Source organism: Protopterus annectens, chromosome 1.part0 (genome assembly GCF_019279795.1).
Source record: "Protopterus annectens isolate FY-2018-M chromosome 1.part0, PAN1.0, whole genome shotgun sequence".
Classification (NCBI taxonomy): Eukaryota; Metazoa; Chordata; order Ceratodontiformes; family Protopteridae; genus Protopterus; species Protopterus annectens.
Window position 1 is genome coordinate 688,615,553 of NC_056725.1, and position 25,482 is coordinate 688,641,034.

A 25,482-nucleotide genomic window follows, 5' to 3' on the forward strand; every position below is an offset into this window, starting at 1 on the left:
CCTTTAAATTTGCAAAAAGAGCTGAATTATCCAGAAATGCCCAACATGATGAGAAAACACTCCACTCAGAACAGCAATTTCCCATTAAAGGGGGCATATAATGCTTGGAAAGATATTACACAAAACAGTCAGAATAGAAAATGCAAACAACGCCTCAAAATTAAATCCAAAATGGCTTACAAATGTATGTTAACAAACAAATATACAAGTGTTCATCCTAGATTTACATTGAATCTCAGAAATATGCTTTAAGTGAACATTTAAACTTTATTCCTGCTCCTCTCACTGACTTCACTAAACTACTTACTGACATTCACAGCATTCAGTTTCTTTCAGAGATATTGAATTGAAACTCTAATTGCAGGATAAACCACACACACACACACACACACACACACATATATATATATATATATATATATATATATATATATATATATATATATATATATATATATATATATATGGGTTCATATGAATCCGTCGACAGCCGAAACATCGACGCTTACCTCATCGACACCAAAGCATCGACTGTTCAGAACATCGACAATCCAGGTAAGCGATTTTCCCCTTACAGGACCCATGGTAGCACTTGTTTCGTTAGTGCGACACTATGGACAACGCAAATTCTCAACAGTCGCTACCATGGGTCCTAAGTGCTACCATGGGTCCTGTAAGGGGGAAAATCGCTTACCTGGATTGTCGATGTTCTGAACAGTCGATGCTTTGGTGTCGATGATAAGCGATGTTTCGGCTGTCGACGGATTCATATGAACCCATATATATATATATATATATATATATATGTGTAGATGTAGAAATAGATGTGTATACAGATATATCTTTATGCATATACATACGTAGACACACACATGCACACACACACACACACACACACACACACACACACACACACACACACACATATATATATATAGGTTCGTAGGTTCATAGGTTTATACTAGGCTATCTGCCCTAAGGCATTTATAAGCCTAGCCCAAATTTTTGTGGCTTACGCCACCCCTTATATGAAAAAATACTGTGCCCATTAGTTTGTTGTGCCTCTGTCCAGCAGTGACACAGAGATGATTCCCAGGGTAAACCTACGATCTCCCATCCACAGGTCAAGATTTCTCTTGAACAGAGCCAGTGAGGTGCTCTGCCTCACATGGACCGGCATTTTATTCAGCAGCATAGGGAGTCTCTGAGTGATAAATCTATACCTCCAGCATGTCCTATTTATATCCGTGCTAAGGTTTAAGTCACTTGCTCTAGTGGTTTTGGTGGATTTGGATTTTTTGAGGTGGAGCATGTCCATTAATTCCGGGTTGGACATGGCCTTGTACGTCAGGCACATGTCACCTCTGAGCAGACGGTATGCGACTGAATAGAGCTGGAGTTTCTTCAATCTGGCAGCATATGACAGATTTTGGAGTCCCTTTATCCTTTTGGTGAGGAACTTTTGGGGACTCTCCAATTGCTGCAGATGTCGGGTGAGATACATCCCGAATGGGGCATTGTACTCGATTATTGGTCTGTTAAGTGAAGAGTACAGGGGAACAATGACCTCACTAGATCTGGATGTGAATCCCTTCATGATCAGGTGGGCAATGTAGAAGGTCTTTCTAACCACTTTAGCAACGTGAGTGTCAAAAGAAAGGCCACTGTCAACCTGGGTCCCCAGGTCCCTGATAACCTCTTCTGTGCTTAGTGGATTGCCACCTATATGGTAGCTTGGGGTTACCTTGTTTTTCCCGAAGGGTATGACTATACATTTTTTGGCGTTTAACTTCAGGCCATGGTTCTGGCACCAGCTATCTGTTTCTGTGAGTCCCTTCTGAAGGATATCCGTGTCCGATGCACTTTCCACTATGGCACCCAGTTTGCAGTTGTCTGCAAACTTTGTCAGCCAAAGTCCTCCCATGTTGGCCTGTACTTCTGAGAAGTAGATGCCGAACAATAGGGGGCCAAGGACCGAGCCCTGTGGGACACCACTTGTGACCGGCTTGGAGTCTGACATAGCGCCAGCAGCTCTAACCCTGTGGGTTCTGTCCTTAAGCCAGTTTGCAACCCATCTTGTGACATATGGGTTTACATTTAAGCTGGTAAGTTTTTCTACAATACCCGAGTGGGGTATTGTGTCGAAAGCCTTTGCAAGGTCAAGGTAGGCTGTATGGACTGCCTTTCCCTCATCAATGGCCTTGGTGACTGTTTCAAGAAGTCGACCAAGTTCAAAAGGCATGATCTTCCCTTGACAAAGCCAAACTGGGTCGGGTCCAATGTCTGCAAGTCCCCTATATCTTTGTTTATGAGCTCCATTATGATCCTCTCCATAGCTTTGCAGACTAGACTTGTTAAGCTTATGGGGTGGTAATTACCTGGGTCCGTAGAGGCACCGCCTTTGTGGAGTGGGACCACAGTTGCCGTACACCACTCCTTGGGCACGTATCCTGTGGTAAGGCTGAGATTAAACAGCTGCCTTATGTGTGGGTTTAATTCCTCATTTAGCTCGTGTAGCACACAGCCGGGGACACCATCTGGTCCCATTGATGCTGTGTTTTTAGCTTTAGAGAGAGCAGCTTTCACCTGCGCATTTGAGATGTCTGGGAGGCTACACTGCTGGGATAGTTATCTCTCCTTTAGGGGAGAGGGTGAAGTTTGCACTGAACCTGTCTGCCAGTATGTTGGCAATGTCTGTGGGTTCAGTGATTTTTGTATCATTTTGGACTAATTCTGAGCATATCTGGGAGTTTCCACCCAGGTTCCTAACATAGCTGAAAAGGCCTTATGATTGTCCTTTGAATCCATGGCAATTTTTCTCTCAAAACTGGCCTTAGTTGACTTTATGAGTGCTCGTATTTTTTTACTAATAATGATCAGGGATGACTTCCCTTTTATGGATTTTGTTCTATCATGTAATAGCTTTCTCCTCTTATTGTAAAGTTTGTTAATGGCTGGGGTCCACCAGACTGGACGTTTGCCCTTTGTGGAAAGAGTCTTGGTTTTATTTGGGATTGCCTGATCCATGCAGTCCTGGAGGTGTTCATAGAAGGCATTTGTAAGGGCTTCCGCAGCTTGGGTTGTGGTTTCCACTGGCTCAGGGGCCTTGAAGGATACCACACCAGTCTTGAGTAGTGTGAAGTTTGCTTTAGAGAAGTTCTTCACTGTGGTCTTTTTTGTTTGGGGTGGGGGTGGGATGTGGATTTCCAGTGAGATTAGTTTATGATCAGATCTCACCAATGAGGGATATACTTCAAGTGTGGAGCATTTTGTCCCCATATTTGTGATAATGAGATCTAGTATATTTTCTCCTCTTGTGGGAACAGTGACTAGCTGTTCCATGGCATTTGAATTTATGAACTCCAGGAACCGTTGGGCTAGAAAGTTAGGGCTTGAGTAATGTTCCCAGTCTATATTCGGGTAGTTGAAGTCACCCAATATGATGGTGTTTGGAGATACATTTATACCCTCCAGTGTCTTCAGGAAGGCTGTGTGGGGTTCCTGAGTTTGAGAGGGTGGCCTGTAGCATGCTACAATTTGTAGAGCAGTTTTGCCTATGGTTAGTTGCACCTGGATGGTTTCCGGAGCTTCGTGCATTGCCACCAACCTGGAGGTGTGGGTATCCTTTATGAATATGGATACACCCCCTCCTTTTGTGGTGTGGTCTGGGTTTTGGGGCCAGAACGCATGATATGAGGTAAAACCTAATAGTGCCGGGGTGCTCTCAGAAGCCTTGAACCAGGTTTCAGTTACAGCACAGACATCGATATTCTCCATACTGAGAAGGGCCTCGAGTGCGTGCATTTTGAGATTTAGACTTCTAGCATTGAGCAGCATTACCCTCAGTTTCTACCCATTTTTGTTTTCTAGGGTGGTAGGTTTAGAATTTGAGCCTTGCCTAAAAAAGGCACTATGGGGGTGGCAAGTGCCTTAGCCAATATCCGAAATCCCAGGGGTGACAGGTGCAAGCCGTCCCTTGCGAAGCAGCGTGGCTTGTCAAGCATGTCATCCCAGGCAGACAGACACTGGATCCCCTTTGAATGACACCAGACATTAAGCCAATTGTTAAAGCTGATCATCTTGTCTCTATATTGTGGCATCATTCTTGGTGAAGGAAGGATACTGCTCAGGGTCAGGGTCATACCTGCCTGGGCTACATAATCAGAGAGCTCCTCTATGTCTCTTTTCATGTAGTCCAGGGAGGTACATCTCAGGTCGTTCACACCAGCATGGACAATGACTGTCATATTTGTACTTTCCGTGGAGTGACCCGAGTGCTTGTGTTATGTGGCGGATTCTAGCGCCCGATAGGCAGCTTACTGTGACCCTCTCCTTGTTCAGCCTGGTGAGTGGGACATCAGTGTGTCTGACTATGGAGTCACCTATGACAAGTTTGTTTGGTGTTATATTTGGCCTTAAGGGCTGTGACTGCTTTGCACACTGCTTTTGTGGTTTATGTGTTGCTTGTGGGGTGTCTTGAGGTAGCAGTTGTTTGGGTGTCTGCTTTGGAGGCCTCTGCTGTTTAGGTAAATTTTACTCAGAGCCTCGAGTATGTCTTTGTGTGTTTATGTGTTTGATTCAGTGGTGTGGTAGCATTATGTGAGGCTGGTTTTGTGGTGTGTGTAGTTGCCTTCTCCTCCTGTCTGGTCTTGCCAGTCCTGAGTTGAGAGAGCTCAGCCTCCAGTTTGGCTAAATAGCTGCATCTCTCGCAAGTATTTGTGTTATGTGGGAGGAGGAGAGGGTTGTCTGTGTACATGAGGCAGTTATAACATTGCCTCAAGATTCCCAGATTCACCAGCTGGACCGAGAGGAGATTGACAACTGACCTTTGGACATGCTAGAATAATATTGGGAATTCTTAATAATTGAAAACAAGGGCCAGTGGGGAGTGAGGGTGTAGTGCTTTTAATTTTTAGTGCTGACTTATATAATTGCTTTAGTGAGCAAGTGCCAGGTAACTTGAGTGCAATGTGTTACAAGTAACTAAATGCAAAAACGACAAACAGTAACTTTCTTTCAAGTGAAACAAGGAAATAAGTACAGTAAGCAATGCAGATATCACTAGTGATCCACAGAAGTGCTGAGAAGCCGCGTATTAGGTGGAATTAGCTTCCAGGGAAATAACAAGCAAACAAACAACAAGCATATAAACAAAGCTAGATTCAGCAGGCCTGGATCTAGTCTATGCTAGAGCAAACAAGGTGTACCAATTTCAGTAAGATACAGTTCAAATATTCAGGCACTATAAACCTTTAACCAGAAATTCCCAGCTCAGAAGGGCAGAGTTCAGCCTCTTCTCCCACAAGAGTGCAGACCACGAACCTTCTTAATGTAAAATAACTGGCCTGAAGCCCAAGTGCCTAAACCAGAACTAATACACTTATATATATAGATATATATATATATATATATATATATATATAAATATATATAAATACACATATTTATAGTAATATTTAAGCAGTAATCCACTACTGTGAGTAGGTATGTCAGGATTTCCCCATGGTTGGTGTTGTGTCATCATGAAGGCAAAGCCCAAGTGATTAAACAAAGCCATCTGTGAGGAATTCCTAATATACTCACAAACAGGAGTGGATGGTTGTTATTATACAATGACATTATTTAAAAAAGAAATTGCTGAGCTTTCATAAATAATGTCTTTGCAAAAGGGGACTATACTATTCCTCTGCTGTCGTCCTTGTTTGTTGATGTACTGCACATTCATATGGGACTTACATTTCCATACTTACACACTGTATCAGTGCAGTGCAAGAGAAGCAATGGAGAAAAAAGAATCTCCATTGCTGTTTTCATAGGTTCATAGGTAGGTACTAGGCTATCGGCCCTGGGTTCTATACAAGCCCAGCCAAAAAGGTACCCTGGCTTTTGCCACCCAAGAAATTTATTTTCCTGTGCCACTGTTTTTTTGTTTTTGATTTTTTTTTTTTTTTTTTGTTTTTGTTTCTAGCTGACATACTCTTAATCCAATAAATCTGGACAAACCGCAACATAATGGACGGTAAATGGTTGAAAAATGGGGACAGGTTTTAAATATTGCTCTTATAACTTAGAGAAAGGTGCTGGACTAAGTTTTGTGTTGGAGTGCATTTGTGGAAAATATGAAGCCTGAGCCTGAAATGCCTGATATTATTTTATGAATTCAATCCTCAGTGGCGTGCCAGAAAAATAACATTTTTTTGTGGAACAGACTAAAACTATGAGGCTAAAATCTAGACATTTGAGAGGTATGACTGCTGAGATTTTAGGAGGGACGATGCAGAAATACAAGGAGAATCAGGAATATTTCTTTTTTCTTTAGCTTTGCAAACACACCTATTTTTTCTTGTATTTTGCTCTGTCCTCTAAGCATCTAAGCATAAACAAATAGAAGTTCTAGCCACTCAATCAGCAGCTGGACTTTTTTTCTATTGGTATGTGCTCAATTTACAGTGGGCACGGTGGTTGGGCTCTCCAATCAGCATGCTTGTTTTTGAATAGTAATGAGCCATTATTGTATAATTATATACACACACACACACACACACACACACACACACACACACACACACACACACACGTGTACTGTTAATCCAGAGGAAAAGCATTGCAAGAGAGATGAAAGCACTGCTGTGCAAACTGATAAATAAATAAACTGTATAAAAGCACAACAGCAGTCCACGGCAGGGATATGCTAGACATATTTTAATGATTTAAAATAAAATGGTACAGAGTAGCGAAGATAAGCGCTTTCACATTTAGCTTCTTCAGATCTAATGAACAACTCAAAAATACATGATGTTTAAATATCAAATCATTATATAGCGTATCCAATCACATGCGATGCATCATCAGGTTGCTATAGTGTTGTTAATAAGCACACAGTTACCAATGCTCATATACAGGATATGGACACCTCCTAAGCACATTATCAAATGCATAACAAATATAAATATATGATATATAATATATTCAAATGTAATGTATATAAATATATATACATATATGATCATTAAATAATTTCAGATAAAATTTCATCAATTATAAAAATTAAAATATAAATATACCGTAGAATACGCTACATGCAAATAAGGCATAAAACACCTCCTAAGCATATAAATAAAGCATAAATAACATCATTAATATATTATAATAATTTATATTTATAATTGATGAAATTTTATCTTAATTGATTTAATGATCATATATGTATATATATATATATATATATTTACAGTTATATTTATAACTTATATTATATAAGTGAGGGCATACCTTCCTGTCCTTAATTACAGCAAAAATTCAGTTAAGTATTTTTGCTGGTAATAGCAGACTTCTTTAGAGACCTCGGATACAGAAGGCCACAAAACATAAACAATTACAGTTACAGGTAACTTTAATAATGACAGTGCTTTCAGAATCACTTGACAAGCTGTAAGCATATCCTAACCTGAAATAGCATGCTGGTTTGACTAACTGACTTGTGGATTCCCACTCCTTGAGGAAAACAAGGAACTTTCCCAGTGGAGATAATCAAGGAAACACAAACGGTATCCTGGCACAGGCTCCTATTGTGACAGACATACCGATGTACAAAAACCATTGTCAAAGTTCAAAAGGAAAAACAAGTCAGCAGAGCAAAGTTACCTGCAATATACGAACAGGTAAAAATTATAATCTGGCAGACAATATCTGCCAACTCTACTTTTCTTTTCTTCAGTCTATAAAAAACATGTATCGTTAATAGTTGGGAGCCAACAACTTACTCCAAATAAGATAAAAATAAATTAAAACGTTAAATATAAATCTTAAAACAATAGTTTGCAAACCCATTTATTGTAGCAGAGTTAAAAGAAGTCTAAGTCTTGATTAAATCTTTAAAATACAAAAAAAAAAAAAATATGTAGACGGGCTCCTCTTTTTGGTCCTAACTGAAGTGCATATATTATGGAACTTGCAGTTTTGGTTGGCAGTAAGGGACACCATAGCAATCAACTAAAGCCAAAACAATACCCAATATACTGCAAAGACTACACATCAGTGTACCCTAAATAATTTTAAGAACAGTTTCTAAAATTCTCAAATATTCAAATACCTCTTGACAAATTTAGCACACCTTGACCAAATAGTTTTTTATGCTACACAGGTAAAATGACAATGTTAAAATAAAAGGCAGATAATCAGTGATAATATTTAATCTAAACATTGAAAAGGCATTAGATAATTTGAAATGCTCATCTTTATTTGAAAAATTGCTGAAATATGGAGTCTTATAATCTTTTTGTCATTGTCATTAGTGATCACTTACTGCATACATAACTCATAAACCAAACTCCAGTGCCTAATATACACCACTATAAGCATACCAGAGACCTATCCCTTTATAGCATTTGCTGTTGTGATATAGACCCCAACACAACCTCCACTCCCCAACCCAACATGGATTTAGATCTAGTCATAGCACCACCACTGCTCTTATATCTTTCTTGGATACAATCAACCATGCTCGAGACTCAGGATACCTTATCTCTTCACTATTTCTTGACCTTTCCAAGGCATTCAATACTGTCACCCACTTCTTTTGACCAAACACTCTAATTTTGGCATATCTTCCCATACCCTAGGTTGGGTTTCCACCTACCTTACAGCTAAACGACATGCAGCCAGGTGACACCAATCCCTCTCTCCTTTCTTCGACATCAATACTGGAGACCCACAATGGTCCATACTAGGTCCACTGCTCTTCATCATTTATATTAATGATTTCCAAACCAGCACACCCCATGCTAATGTCATCCAATATGCAGATGATTCTATCATCATCTGCATGGCCAAGTCTACTTCAGAATGCCTTCGCCGCCATTGAAACCTGGATGTATAATAATCATTTAGCCCTAAATGCTAATAAAACCAAACTCATGTTATTCACCCCCCAAAAACCTATACCCCTAACCAAAAATGAATTTACCATCAACTCACTCAACAACACTTGCCTAAAATAGTCCTATATACCACACTTCTAGGGGTCATCATAGACAAACACCTAATTTTCAACCAGCATTTTAAAACAAACATAAAAAAAAAAAAAAAACATCAGAAACTAGGCATCCTGTACAGGCACAAACACCTCCTTACCTATGCAGGAATACTATCCCTTGCCTCTTCCCTTCTACTTCCATCTTTGTTCTATGCTGCACCTCTCCTTACTAATATACAAAACTCTCTTAAATCCAAACTGGACTCATGCTACAATAAAACTGCAAAATTTGCAACCAGCACCAAACACTTCTCCCACCACTGAATATCACGCCAGCATCTAAACTGGCTAGAACTTCCCGAGCATCTAACATGTGCCACCCAGCCACACATAACCTGCTATATCAGTTACCTGCCATATATTCTATTCATTCTTGATGCCTGTATAGCAGTAGCTCTAAGGCTATACCTTACTGTCAGAATATTTAATCTGCTGCTCCCATCTTTCCAACTCTACTGCAAAACTGCAATACTGCATTGTTCACACATTCGCTATTATCCCATCATCAGTTGTATTCTTGTTTGGCTTGCATACTTAAAATCTAACATCTGTATAACTAGTATTATATATTTTATTTTATCACCTATTCAGCATTTTAGTGCTCTGTATCCTCAGTGCTTGATTTCTGTATTTTGATACTGTAGTTTTATCATGTTTTGTTTTTTGGAGCTTTTTTCCCTGGGTCTCTAATGAAAATGGGCTCACCCTGGGCCAGTAGATCTCCCGGTAAACAAATGCAAATAATAATAATAATAATAATTGTTGCAATGGCTGCTTTACCTTTAACATGCAACTCTCAGAAGAATCAACTTGTTCAACACATCTCTGTGAAGTTAAAGACTTGTATCACTGTTTTCCATAGGACATCACTGCTGCTGTAGTTTATAAGTGTGCACCAGCAGTGACACATGACATCACTACTGGTGTAGTCTCTATGTGTACACCAACACTGATTCCTTTCTTTTGGGAGATTACTTCCATCTTTGTCTTTAGGTGAATGCGGAATTGGGATATATAAGTTTGGGACATGGAAGACTTGACCCCCCCCTACAAAAAATGCAAACATTGATGTTTTACGTTGGGTTTTCTTCAGCAATTTGCTTAGTGAGTCGGTCCTTCTGTGACTTACAACTCAACAACTCATAACAGAAGTTTTTATAATCCCTATATTTGCATCATGCATTAGTCTCTTTTCATCTGGGGTGCTGTTGTAAAATCTTTTAGTGGGCTGTTTACACACATGATGGGTTCTTAAAAGTTAAGATATCTGAGAATGCTCATTGTTTCCACTCTGATGAAGTCTTAAGATGAAAATGCTCAACCATTTGACTTTTTTGTTGAATTTTCATAAAAAGCCTTTTGAATATATTTACTGGGTAATGTAACAGTGCATTTTTATGGTTCTATTTGATATTGTTTAATGTCAGTAGATCTACTGAGTCTTTTTGTTTTACTTCTCAGTACTGAACACTAGCTTCCATTTTGCTGTCTTATGATGACATTTTTGAAAACCATATGTCCCAGGACTGACCAATGGGGCAACAGATATCTCAACTCCCAGTTCACACATTCATTTTCTTTTCTGTATCCACCTGCTTCAGTTTAACTTCCAAACAATTGTGCAATATTTATTTATTTATTTATTTTACATTTGTTTACCGGGGTGGTATGACTGGGACAGTACCCATTTTCAGCGGAGACCTGGGGAGAAAAGCTCCAATCTAAGCTTACATACAAATTATCACAAGTAATAGAAATGATAAACAAAATTGACAAAAAATAATGTTAACACATTTACAGGATAAAAATTTAAAAACAAAAAAAAATAGTTCTGTGGTGAGAGTTGCAGCTAGGAATGTAACTACTTATAGAGAAGTAGTGTTGTTAGAAGGGTTATGTTAACAGAGCTAGTATGTACAGCCAAATTGTATGAGTAATGCTAAGTTAATAATTAACCTGGAGTGTTACACGTGCAAAGCCAGGATTCAAATAAGTGTCTTTCGAGACATATTTTGAAATGATTAAGATTGCTTATGGATCTAATACTATGTGCAAGGGTATTCCAATTTTTAGCAACAAAGTTAGAGTAAAGAAGAGTTGCCTGCTGTATTGGATACTTTGGTTACTTGGAGTTAGTTGTTGTTAAAAGATCGAAGAGTATGAATGTTAGAGTAGGGTTGTAGAAGATTTTTTAGGGAAGGTGCATTGTCAGGATTGTGCATTATCTTGTGAGCCATTATTAACTGGTTATAGTTCATAATATGAGGTAGTTCCAACCAAGAAAGATTTTTTTAGGCATTGACAGTGATGGGTTGAATGTGTGGAATATGTTGCAAATTTGGCAATCTTATTATAACATGATTCTAATTTACTTAGTTCTGACTTTTGAGGTAGGTAAGTATGGGGGATACATATAAGAGTGAGGAGAGAAGGTGGGTTCTAGCTATGGCTATTCTTGCAGCATTTGTTAATTTTTTTTTGTTTCTATACACTGTTCCCATTTTCTTGTGAACCTTTTTGATTGTGCTAGAAATGTGTGTGTCAAATTTTAGTCTGTTTTTTATTATGACTATCTATATAGTCAAAGACATTACAGATGTTTTAGTGTACAACATGAAGCAGTAACCCATCTACTTATGGCATGACCCAGCCAAACAAGTCCATTTATCACAGTCTTCTGACTGTGAACCCATGTTTGCTATCTTCCAAACATCGCATGAGTCTTTATTACTCCTCTACACATCTACATGACTGAATTTAGACTAACAGACTGATAAGTCCTGAGACTACTTTGAGTACTAATTCACCCACCTAATAAACAGATATTATAGTTGCATACTTCACAGAAATCCATAACCTAGCCAATGATCTGCTCAGAAGTTTCATTAGGGGATATTTCAGCATTTCAACTTTTTTCTATGGATTAAGTGAAGTATTCCATATGGTTTCTGTGACTTATTCTCCATGAAAACAAGTGGAATTTTCCATATTACCCTGGCAAATCATCCCATTATTCCACATCTTAGTTCCTTTTTCCCTTACCATATAGGAACTGTGAATCCCCTTTCTCATGTGTGAAGATAAAGGTGAATGATTTGTACATCATCTTTGCTTGTTTTCTTCTTATTTTAGTAACAGCTTTCATTCATTTGCCCATAACTGTTCCTGCATTCATTGTATTTGCATCCTACAAAAATAACCTGTTTTGCTTTTATATTTCCTTGATGGAGAGGAGGAGAATAAGCCTATTTATTATGCAGTCTAAGTGTACTAAACATCCTCTCACTCTCTACTATTTCCTGAACTTTTTTACCTGTGGATTATCTGTGGATTATCCCTTGACCTGCCATTTTTGGTGACTACTGTATCCAAAACCCTTTTAATGTTAAAAAGACATCCAGGTAGTAGCTTGTTCTTATAATCTGTTTAACTGTCACCTGTTCTCTAAACCCAAGCTGATGTTTTGCATAAGAATAATTGTGATCTAAATGCTATACCATGCATATATATGCACGGAACTTTAAATGCCACCTTATTGCTGAGTTAGACAGCCTTTCCAAATGCTTCCTTAGATTCTTCCCACATCATCTATTTCTGTGTTTTTATGTCATCGGAAATAAGATATCCAGTTTTATTTTCCCTCAGAAATGACTGAAACAAAGATACTGGACAGTACTAAGTCTAGGGTAGATCCCTGTGGTGTTCTGCCAATCAATCTCCTTGTTACAGACAACATCCCATTTCCACTTTCAGTCTTCATCTTACTCGGTGCCACACTACTTGCCTCTACTCTTTTGATGAGCCCTGCCCATGTCAGCTTTCTTCAGCCAATTTCTCACCATGTTTTCTCACCCCACATACTTTTGGCCACATTTTATTTTCCTTTCTGCAGTCCCAGTCCTGTCTTTCTAAACAATTTACTGCCATCTCTTGCTTTAATATTTCCCAAAGAAACTCTCCAGTTCTTTTGATGATGTCTTCCTCTTTCATCCCAAAAAACATTCTGCACCAGCCAGCTGCCACACATCCTAAGTAACCCATAACTTTTGTATTTAGGGATATTTGCTTTTTTAATTGTGTATTTATCCCCTGTTGCCTGCCAACAATCAGCTCCCCTTAAAAGGCAATTGACCAATTTTTTTCTCCCTTCAAGGAGAGGCCAACTGTCAGCATCGAGGGGCCATGATTTGGATGTTTATTTTGCAAGCAATAGCTCCCCCACACTGTGATGGCTGATGCAAGATGCACAGGCCTTGGAATGCCCTGCATCTTACAGGGTGGATATGCATTTTGCCATATGCACCCTCCTCAGGAATTCTCATCACCCCTTGGAAGAGGACTGTTGAAGTAGCATGGAAGAAACCAGGCATGTCATATTTCCAGTCTATCTGCTGCAAGCCACTGTCTCATCCTCAGCAGGATCCTATACTGCACCTAAGCAGAACATAACACAACCCTCAGAATATAGCCTCTTCATTCCCATCTCCCCTTGCCAAGCAATTCTGATGCCCAAACTGTAAATCAAAGATGGGTCATCTGAGTTGTAGCCTGGGTCACAGTCAAAACTCCATCCTATTTTGAACCTCTTTTATGGGTTCATAGGTAGGTACTAGGCTATTGGCCCTAGGGCCTATATAAGCCTAGCCAAACAGTACCCTGGCTTTTGCCACCCAAGAAAATTATTTTCCTGTGTCCCTGTCAAGCAGAGCCACAGAGGTGATACCCGGGGTGAATTTCCTATCTCCCATCCAATCATCAAGATTTTTCTTGAAGAGTGCTAGTGAAGAGCTTTGTTTGATATAGATAGGTAGCTTGTTCCAGAGTATGGGAAGTCTCTGAGACGGGAATCTATCCCTCCAGCATGTTCTGTTTATTGTGGTGACAAGGTTTAGGTCCCTAGAGCGTGTAGCTCAGAGGGATTGGGATTTTTTTACATGGAGCATGTCCAACAGCTCTGGGCTTGACATAGCTTTGTATGTTAGGGAGAGATCGCCTCTGAGTAGGCGATATGTGACAGAGTAAAGCTGGAGTTTTATGAGACGGTCTGCATAGGGCATCTGTTTGAGGCCGGTAATCCTCTTTGTGAGGTATTTCTGTGGGCTTTCCAGTTGTTGTAAATGGTCTTGTGAGGTACATACCAAAAGGGGCGTTGTACTCTGTAATGGGTCTAATGAGTGATGAGTAGAGGGGAACAATCTTTTTTTCATGGATGAGAAACCTTTTGTGATGAGGTGTGCCATGTAGAAGGATTTTCTGACTACTGTGGCAATGTGATTATCAAAGGAGAGACTACTGTCCACCTGGGTCCCAAGGTCTCTTATCACACTTTCGGTGTTAAGTAGACTACCGCCTATGTGGTAGTTCATGGGTACAGAGTTTTCCCAAAAGGGATGACAATGCGCTTTTTGGCATTGAGCTTGAGGCCATGGCTTTGACACCATGCATCTGTCTCAGTGAGGCCCTTTTATAGGATGTCCACATAGTTAGGAGATTTGATTATGGCTCCTAGTTTGCAGTCATCTGCGAACTTTGTTAGCCAAAGACCTTCTGTGTTAGCCTGCACTTCAGAGAAGTAGATACCAAACAGGAGAGGACCTAGGACTGAACCCTGTGGTACTCCATTTGTCACTGGTCTGAAGTTGGATTTAGAGTCTGCTACTTTCACAGTGTGTGTTTGGTCTGTGAGCCAGTTGGCAACCCATCTTGTGACATAGGGATTTATACCTAGTTTAGTGAGTTTGTCTATAATTCCAGAGTGGGGGATGGTGTCAAAAGCCTTGGCGAGATCTAGATAGGCTGTGTGCACCACCTTACCCTTATCTACAGCTTTGATGACTGCTTCAAAGAAGTCTATCAGGTTTAGGAGACATGATCTGCCTTTTACAAACCCGAACTGGATAGGGTCCAGAGTTTGGAGATTACCAATGTCATTGTTTATAAGTTCCATGATGATGCACTCCATAGCCTTGCAGACCAGGCTCATCAGGCTAATGGGGCAGTAGTTCCCGGGGTCCATGGTGGCTCCCCCTTTGTGGAGTGGGATAACTGTTGCTGTGCACCATTCAGTGGGCACAAAGCCTGAGGTGAGGCTATGATTGAACATCGTACTTAGGTGGGGTGCCAGTTCATTCTGTAGTTCATGTAGAACGCAGTCTGGGATGTTGTCAGGTCCCATGGATGCTGCATTCTTGGCTTTGGAGAGTGTGTTTTTTACCTGTGCAGCCATTATTACAAGTACTTTGCATTCTTCTGGTATAGAGATGGGCCCTTTAGGGGATGAGAGAGGGGTAAAGTTAGCACTGAACCTATCTGCCAAGATGTTGGCAATATCAGTTGGTTCTGTATATTTAGTGCCATTGTGCTGTAACTCAGAGCAGATCTGAGTGTTGCCATTGAGATTCTTGACATAGCTATAGAATGCTTTGTGGTTGTCTTTAGAATCAGTGGCGATTTTGTTTTCGTAACTAGCTTTGGAGGATTTTATGAGGGATCTCAGCTTCTTACTGAGGCTGACCACGGAGTTCTTCCAATCATGGGATTTTACGCTTTTTTGCAACAGTTTCTTTCTTCTGTTGTAGAGTTTGTTTATAGCAGGGGTTCACCAGATTGGCTTCCTTTTTTTGGAGGATAGCATCTTGGTTCTGTTAGGAATTGCACGATCCATGCACTCATGTAAGTGCTTATAAAGTGCAACTGTATAGGATTCAGCAGTCATATCTCTATTGTCCGTCAGCATGGGTGTTATGAAGTTTGCCACTTGTGTCTTAAGAAGCGTGAAGTTGGTTTTGGAGAAATTTTTTACGGTGGTTTTCCTAATGGGGTGGGGGGGGCTGTGATGTGGATGTCCAGGGTGATTTGCTAGTGGTCAGAACTGACCAACAAGGAATTGACCTCTGGTGTGGAACACCGGTTGCCCATGTTGGTAATGACCAGGTCTAGGATATTGCTGCCCCTGGTGGGGGTGTGGATAAGTTAATCCAAGGCATTAGAATTTATGAATTCCAGAAAACGTTGAGCACAAGAGTTGGTACATGAGTAGTTTTCCCAGTTAATGGTGGGGTAGTTGAAATCACCCATTATTAGGGTGTTAGGTTGTACCCTAATATTTTCCAGTGTATCAAGAAATGAGGAGTGGGGATCCTGGGGCATGGTGGGGGATCTGTAACAAGCTACAATTTGCATTGCGGTCTTGCCCAGAGTTAGTTGCACTTGGATAATCTCAGATGCATTATGCTGAGAAACTATCCTGGAGGTGTGAGTATCCTTAATGAATATGGACACGCCTTCACCTTTAGTGCTTAGGTCCAAGTTAGGTGGACGAAAGGTGTGATATGAATTATAGCCTGGTAATGCAGGGGTGCTCTCTGGAGCCTTAAACCAGGTCTCTGTCACTGCACAGATGATGATGTATGCGGCAGAGTTGTAATTTGCATGGTATGGTGTGCTATAGGCTGTATGTCTGGAGGGTATTTTTTGTTTGGTATCATAACTGCTAATATAGCTATATGCTGCGTGGTGTTTTGTCCTGATGCCATTTTTCCTAGCTTAATCTTTATTTTGCATAAGTGGCTTTATTTTTGCTGCAAGTAACAGTCTAATTAGTTTCTGTTAAGAAAGCTTGGTTGTTTAGAATGTTAAGAAATTTACTGCACTGGCTATTGAAAGTTGTTTAACGGTTCTCAGTTACAGTGTTTAAGAATAGATATGCAAGTGCCTTTATTGAATTTGGCTTTATTCTTATGTTACATTGTATAGTTCTCTATATTCCTGTGTAATAACATATAGATGATTGATGACAGATTATGGTGCAATTCCTACATGGGTAAATTTGCTTTGTTCTGCAAACCAGAATATATATATATTTTTTTTAACTAGGGAATGTAGCAGTTCTAATGCGTTTGAGTTAGTTCATATTTAGCTCATATGGACTGATATTGCAATGATAGGGTTTTTGTTTACTGTGGATCAACTGTCATTTAGGTGTATTAGAATAATTGTCTTGTGTAAATTATAGGAAGTAAGCCATGAAAGCATGTCCTTGAAGGCAGAGTTATTTTCATTAGGATGTGTATAACATGTTGCTTTACACAGTGATTTGCTGTTGTTAACTTTGCATAAATTGGATTTCCACTTTGCAGGTGATTAATAATTATCTTTACCTTTTTAAATGGATAATGGCTACACCTGCAGCCTTTGTTGATATACAGTTATTGTGGATTTTGCTTCAGCCAAGAGGCAGGACTTTGTCTTTCACATAGGAATTTAGTCACATTTCAGTAGTTGCAATAATACCTAAAGTAAGTATTGATATGCAGCGAGGAATAGCTTGTGATTTTATTGCAAATACTACAGGCATTAATCTGACATTGTTTATGTTAGATGGTTGAAACCAGAATGTGCTATTTGGATTGCACAGTACTGGGTCATTTGGCATTGAATTTGAAGCACGTCAGTACATACTAATAGAGATTTTGTTTTAGTCCTGTTCTGTTGACTTATTTTTGTATTGATTAGAATAATCCTAAACCAATTAGCAGAACGTTTAGCTTAATTTTAAATGTCTTTACAAGGTCTTTAATTGCACAGCTGAATTCTTGGGGATTTATTGTTATTTGAGTGGTTATATGATTAATGATTTGAGTGAATAAATGAGGGTGTTTGAGGGGATACATAAAATTTGGTAATTTTTAAGAGCAGGAGAAAATTAAGTACTGTTAGACTTTTTCAGTATTTTGACCATATTTTATTTATTATTGAGTATGTTTGTTTTGCATTTATGTTGGTCATTATAAGTAAAACGTATTAAGCAGGGTTAGTTGTTTTACGAATTAAGTAAAGAGTCCTTTTAAAAAAAAGTTGCTTGTAAAGTGCCACTTTTTAATGACAAGGTTATATATCCTTTGAGATAAATACATGAGCTATTTGTTGTCATGGTGAAGCAACCACATTTTAGGATTTGTTTTCATTCTCTAAATTCAAATAATTTTGGTTTAAAGTCTGGACAGCATGGCTTATTTAGAGGTTACTCTTATGTGCTCACCAAATCAACTATACAAAGCAAACTTTTACAGAAATTAAGTCACTTGATAACTTGTTACATGCTTCTGGATGGGAGGTGGGGGTATTCAGAAAGAATTGTAACATAACAACATTGTGATAAATAGTGTACTGGATGCAGTGAAATGCAGCTTGAAGAGGATAAGCATGCAGAAGCAATTGTGACAATGGGAGTTACTGAGCAAGTGCATGAACTATGCTATGGGTAGTCACATGACCCATGCTTATCAGCATGCTCTTAGCATGCCCAACACAATGTACATTCACATGCACTCTGATGCACCACATATCTGCTATGCAGGCACAGCTAGAAGTGTATAAAATGACTACATAGCAAAATGACAACTAGTTTTATTTTATAAATGGGAAGGAAAGATGTGAGAGGTGAATCAGCAATAGGTAAGAGTAAGCAAAGGAAAACAATGAAGGACAAATAGAAGAAAATAGTGGTACTACAGTGGAGTGAGCAGGGTCATTTTTGTTTGTTTTTTTAGTCAGGTGCCTGTTTTCTATTTTTCAGAAGAAGAACAGAGGGGGAAGGAAGCTGGAGCAACACATAGGTAGGAAAGAGAGCAGATGGATTGCAGCAGGGGCAGAAACACAAACATACAACACATTCAAAAACTCAGGGGGAAGACAGTGACACAAAAGGAGGGCACAATGGGTATATGCAAATAGACAGATGGAGTACAACTGATGATGGGGTGGACAGGGTAATAAACAAGGGAGCTTGACTGACACATGAGAAAGAAGAACACCGTGATGTGGGGGGTAGAATGGAGTCAGGACAGCCTGCCAAGCTGTCCAAGGACTCACACATCCAGAAGTCAGTCACCTGGTCAGAACCAGGATGTTACATGACTGTAACATTCACAAGAGGAAGTGCTCTAGAATGCCAGTATGAGCATCTAGTTAAATATCAGCCTTAGTCCTCAACAGCCACTGAACCTAGCACACCTTGATCCAGGAAGGCCACTCGGCATCGCTTTCCAATGAGCAAGCCATACCTCCCATTGGAAGAAGTCCTCCATGTTCACTTCCACGGGGGGATCTTCATCAGCCTGCAGAGTGGTAAACTTGGGGACTATGAGGCACTGTGTAATATGGTGGTTGATGCCTCACCACTGCCTGCTCCAAAGCTGATATGGCAGAAAAAAAATAAAATAAAATAAATGGAAAAAAGCAAATAATTATTATTAAAACAAGAATGAGAATGAGAACAGAACAGGACACAGACAAAAAAAAGAGAGAGAGACATGATACATTTTTCATTAAGAAGAAAAGTTCCAGCACTCAGAAGTTCAGAAAGTACTTTAATAAATAGCACCACAAACACAGAGGCCAGTTTAGATACACACCTCTTCAGTCAGTCACTTGTGTTACCCTCACGCCTGGAGAGTCTGGCCTACCTCATCTTGCAAGGTAACCTGTTGGCTACTATTTCTTCCTCTTTTACAAAAGAAGCAAAAACACAATAATTAGCACAGCAGACTCCAGCTAGCAGAAAGCAAATATACCTGGTATATGGTCTAAATGGTGTGCAGTTGGTGCAGATGTTCAGATTGTAAGCTTTCGTTCCTTTGGTATGGGGAATGATTCCCTCAGCCCTTATTTGCCTAATGTGTGGCCTTTAGCAAGTCACTTAACCAGACATTGCTCCTGGGTTGTCGCAGGAAAAAGGACTTTGTGTCCCAGTGATACCACTGGTATCACTCACTGTCCTAGCAAGCAAGGGCCATGCATCCACCTTCTACATTGGGCTGTCATTGTCCCCAAGCAGATGCTCGATCTATCCCACGGGAGCCCTGCCAGAGTTTAAATGCCCACAGATGTCACACTATGACACGGAGATAAGACAGGCTGCACCTTCCCTAGGGGTACTAGGGATGCTGAGGTGGTGTTGGCTCACAGTGACAACCCTACATAAACACACTAAATTGACAAGTGTATCCACAGATGGACCTGAAAAATCTGGACATGAAAAGAATTGCAGCACCTGGAAAAGCTGACCTAACAGAAGATGGCGGTACTACGACAGGTTGTATACACAGCTGGTAAGACAAATCTCAATGAACCTAAAGTATACAAGGTCTTCCTGGAGCAGATGTGGTAGGAACTGCTGCATGACATCACTATAGTGGGTGGTCCCAGTTGGATGTGGGAGCTGGTGCATCGCAGAATCATCAACTTGAACCACTATAACGTAAACATTGCACAGGACACACCTGCAGAGACCTTAGTCACCAGAGCTGCTGACAGACACTAACAAGTTTTACTACCCCTTAGTGATAATACTGAGAGAACACTAATACCTCTTTTGTGTATTTAAAGTGGGAGCTGGGCTGGTCAAGACTGCCTTAGTGAACACTGTTTGCTCCAGGTGAATAGTGACACATGCCATTCCCGCTGACATTTTTTAGTACTTCAGCTGAATTTCCTCATACATACTATTCCATATTTCTGTCACACAGAAACATCAGGCCTGCAAAGGAGAAATCCTGCATCACAAGGTATATATGTGATCACAGGTTATGTATATAGTATGCATGTAGCAGTCTTAATGAGTGGTGGTGGGACTTAGACACATAGCAGCTTACACATTGCTTTGTTACCTGTATGCATTCATAGATTCCACTGGAATAGGATCCAGTATGACAAGTCAGTATGAGTGCAGAGGCTGACCATAGTGGCATCATGCATATGCCACATTCTGTGGACATAATGGTACTGTCAGCAGTGCTAATGGTGTAGGGAATATTCCCCTCTTCAAAAGTTGAAGGGACTGTGGAGGTTCAGGATAAACTTTGCACTTCTGCTTTATGTATAAGATTTGCCGGAAGCGTGAGCCTCACACAAGATACATAGTCAGTACTAATGCAAATGATGTCAGAGGGCCACATTGTCTCTAAGCTGTGCGCATATCACTAGGTAAAAGTGTCTTCATCATCACTGACATGAGGTTTGATTAGCTCATGGTGTGGGTGTTATCATGGCATTATTGGCAAATGTGAAAAGCTGTGATCCAAGCACAGATAGATTCTAATCAGACCATGTCAGCACTGCACAGTGTAGCCTATGTGAAAAACCTACGACCACTGCAAGTAATGCAAGAGGGGATATGGGCACTGGCAGTCCATTTGGTATCTATTAGTGCATCCCTACTGATGGTGGAAGGTGGCCTCTATAACCAAGGCAGGGGATGATTGCACACTGCAGATGTGCACAGCTGCAGATGGCACAGACCATTCCCATGATGGCAACTATGTCTATGTCTGCCTCCAACCTCTTACCAGGCCATGGATGATGTTCATCTGGCCCCTGGTCATAGATGCTCACTGGATGATGTTAGATTATTCTTTGGCTCCCATGCTGCCTCCACCACAGGCTATGGACAGTCACTTTTATGTGGCCAGTATTCATCCCTACTCCACTTTGGGCACAACAGTTGTGCATCTCAATCAGAGTCTAGTAAAGTAAAACCAGCCCACTCCCCTGTAGATGCCCCATGACTAACAAGTATTCCTTTCCATCCATGGTGTAGTGGTGGCCATCCTTCTGTTAGTAATGCAATGCTGGGGCTGTGGAGATGTACATGCAAATGCAGCCAAAGTGCCACCCACTGTACCACATGCCTGTAGACTTGACACTGCCAGGCAACATGGTACAGACAACCAGCATTCTAATTCTGGAAGCTCCAAATGATCACCTGAGGACATGATCCTTTATACCCACAACCCTCCAGCCATGTGCTTGCTTACCATAGGCAACACACACATAACCCCTTTACCTATGCTAATGATGCTGTCCTATGGCACAGTGCCCTCTCACATGTGCAAAGGATGATACCTGCTTCCTGTCCACCTGTCTAGCTAATATAAGTAAGGTAATGTCTGAGAAAAAGCATGATCAGTTGTTGCACTGTAATGCATGGCCTGTGCATGTCATTATATGCATTTTTTTCTCTGTGTTTGCCTTGCCATGGCCCACAGTTATGGACCAAGTGCTGCCTCTATAACAGTGACACAACATATTGCACCTGGTTCTTCCACTACTTGCATACATCACCCAATGCATTATGGTCTCCCATGCTGTAAATGTTATTGTAGCACTATGCTCTGTATCATGTCCCACACCACAGATATCATGCCACATCTCCCCATTGCAAACTGCAGTGTATCAGTAGATATGTCCTGGCAAAAGAAGCGATACGTCAGCACTTTGAGCATGTATCACAATGTCAGGGTCTACATCACTGCTGTATCGATAACCATCTCTGCACAGTCTGGAGATCTTCAGTCATAGCTCAAAGACATATGCTGCATCACTTGCAGCACACAAAGGCAGACTGCATTATGAGTAGTCCACTTCCTATATTCAATGGATTGGTCAGTCATGACCTCTAGGGCTGGCAATGTGTGCACCTACTAACTACATGACCTTGGGGAATGTCCCTGCACAAGAAACTCTGACACAGATCATATTTGTGCCAGATGCAGGAATCATAGCAATTGCCGGGATGGTGTTTTGCCATTTTATATCTATATATATATATATATATATATATATATATATATATATATATATATATATATATATATATATATCAAAACATTGAACTGCAAAAAAAAAAAAAGTTCAGCACATCGAACAGAAGCCACTACTTCCTGCGTAATAATTAGGTTAAAATGCCAAATCTGTTGAACAAATTGAGCAGATTCCACATTTATGTCGAATATCGAATGTGATGGTCTAAGTGCAAATGTAAGTGAAACACCTACAATGGCATTCATGTTTTAATAGGGGGCAAGTGCCCACTACACCCCCTGCAAACTAAATATTCCAACTCTGAGATCACACTGCAATGAGGAAAGGGATACATTTCCCAATCCACACTGTACCATGACTCTACACATAACATCGAGTAAATATCAACGAATGCAGAGTTGTATTCGCTGATATTTACTCTAGCTCTCCTAATGTTCAGCAACATGAAAATCGTCTGACTGCCGTTTGTCTTTCCGTGTTCACTAAACCAACCTTCAAAGTTTTGATAGTAAACCATATATATATATATATATATATATATATATATATATATATATATATATATATATATGTACATATATGTAGATAAAATACCCTGTGCATTGTACAACATCTGGCAGTTGATGAAGTGGATGATGATCTTGTGATATACTGGATGCTATGTGAAGCAGATGGGGCCTTGATAGCAATGTGGGTGTAGTCAGTGGCTTTCAAGAACCTCAAGGAAATGGATTGTGTTATAATATGCAGACATAATGGTGATACTTCCTTTCCTATGCTGGCAGTAGGAATCAAATATGCTCCTTCACATGCATCAGCATCACATCTAAGAAAAGGTCTAGGATTTTGCAAGGCTGAAACATGTAACAGTTCTAACATACTGAAAGGCAACTGTAGCAGGAATACACAAAGCTTCATATCCACTGTGAGGTGTACTCTCTGCATCTCCCTATATACCATATGAAGGTGACACAAGTCTAGCAACTCATGTATATCTCTGTCCACACCATAACAGCAGACCATGGCCCCATCATTGAGGTGATGGTATGTCAGATGCTGACATACTCTTCTGTGACATGAAGGATGACGGTTAGCAACATCAGAGACAGTGGCTTTCCAAGTGGCCACTAACGTACACTCATCAGCTAATTTAGGCACAATTGCTTATATTTTAGCCTGACAAATATAACTGTTACCTGAGAAATTATGGTGTACAGATAATGTGATTGTCATGGCAAGCAAAGTCTATAGGTTTCTGAATTGCACCACAATGCTTGATTTCATCATTTGCATTCACAGTGGCTCTCATTAGCATGATGACAATTATTTACAATCCCCTCCAGCACACTTACCTTGTATGTGTCTCTATGAATTCTCCTTCCCTGCATGTCACTTGTTATTTCAAATTATCAATTATTTGTTTCTAAATATCCCTGTACAAGTCAGCATTTCCCCATCTTCCAGATCTTTTGCAGTCCATACCATATGGTAAACTTCAAAGAGCAAGAAGAAATATTACTGATGACTTTTATATTTCTGGCAATTAAAAGGGGATAAAACAAGATTTCTAGAAAGAGGATATACTGAAAATCAACTATAAAATGTTAAATCAAGAAGTAGCACCTATCCTTACCAAGAAAGTAAGTGAACAGATTTTATCGCTTTTAGATTGTTTTTCAAAATGTTTAAACATGTTTGTTTTGAACAATTAGTTCAAATTCAGGTTCTTCTTTAAACAACTTTCTTCCTAAGATTTTTTTTTTAACTGAGGCACTGACATATATAACAGTTAGGTAACCAGAGTAATTTCACCTTCACTCACTGCATCTTCTTCTTCTTCTTCTTTTACCGGTTAGGGGTCGCCACAGTGGATCAGCTGTCCGCTCATGATTGGCAGTGAAGTTTTACAGTGTCAAGTTGCCAGCCCAGTGCCCAACCTTCCACAGAAGGCACACATATGCATGCACTCACACTTAGGGCCAATTTAGAGCGTCCAATCCACCTACAGCATGTCTTTGGGATGTGGGAGGAAACCGGAGCACCTGGAGGAAACCCACGCGACCACAGGGAGGACATGCAGACTCCGCACAGAAGGCACCCCAGCCAATAATCGAACAGGAAAACCTCTTGCCGTGAGGCGACAACACTAAACACTTCACTTTCACTTACTGCATCTGTTAGGTAGAAAATTTGTAAAAAAAAGTCAATCTATATGGCAGACAAATTAATGGGCCAATATGTATTTTTTTTCTAATGCTAGATTTAGTTGTACTTCGAAATCAGTTGTTTATATCATAGGCTGTGAGTGTATGGAAAGCTTATGGTACATTCTGTACAGAAACATGACTTTCGAAGTACGTGTACTTAGAATTGGTCTGGTTTTTATACTTAATACATTGGTAGCATACTATAGGCATTGTCATTAGACAGAATAAAACATTTATCAGTTTCTTTAATTTTTGTAGGAGAACCTTTATTTGTACTTGACATTGGAAAATGCAAAGAATGTATACTATATTATGTACGGTATATAACAGTGTGAACCTTCAAATCAAAAGAATGAGTTTAATGCTTTTACTGCTCTTAACAGAATCACCCTGTGTAACCACTCCCTTGTTCCAAGCAACCTGATTACATATAAATAAGGAATGTTTTGATGCTTTACATTATACTCAGCTAGGATCACTTGTTTGTGTGTTTCAATAAAGGATATTCCATTTTTAACTCAACTGTGGGCTACCTACTATTTTATATTTTATTATTTTGTAGTACGTATTTTACAGTTTGAATTTTATTAGTGAACTAGGTGCGTAACATAATTCAAGGAGTGAAATTCACATTCTCCA

The 25,482-nt window shown here is 39.9% G+C and overlaps 1 protein-coding gene across 1 annotated transcript in view; it reads right to left on the reverse strand.

The window, feature by feature from the left end:
• LOC122793921 (latent-transforming growth factor beta-binding protein 4-like) overlaps positions 1 to 25,482 on the reverse strand; it is a 2,484,519-nt gene that overhangs the window by 1,937,866 nt on the left and 521,171 nt on the right. Inside the window, exons 4-5 of the mRNA XM_044062009.1 lie at positions 13,758 to 13,771; positions 10,708 to 10,735 (exon numbers count right to left, since the gene is read on the reverse strand). Of these exons, the coding sequence (XP_043917944.1) occupies positions 10,708 to 10,735; positions 13,758 to 13,771 (42 nt within the window). The remainder of the gene's footprint in view (positions 1 to 10,707; positions 10,736 to 13,757; positions 13,772 to 25,482) is intronic.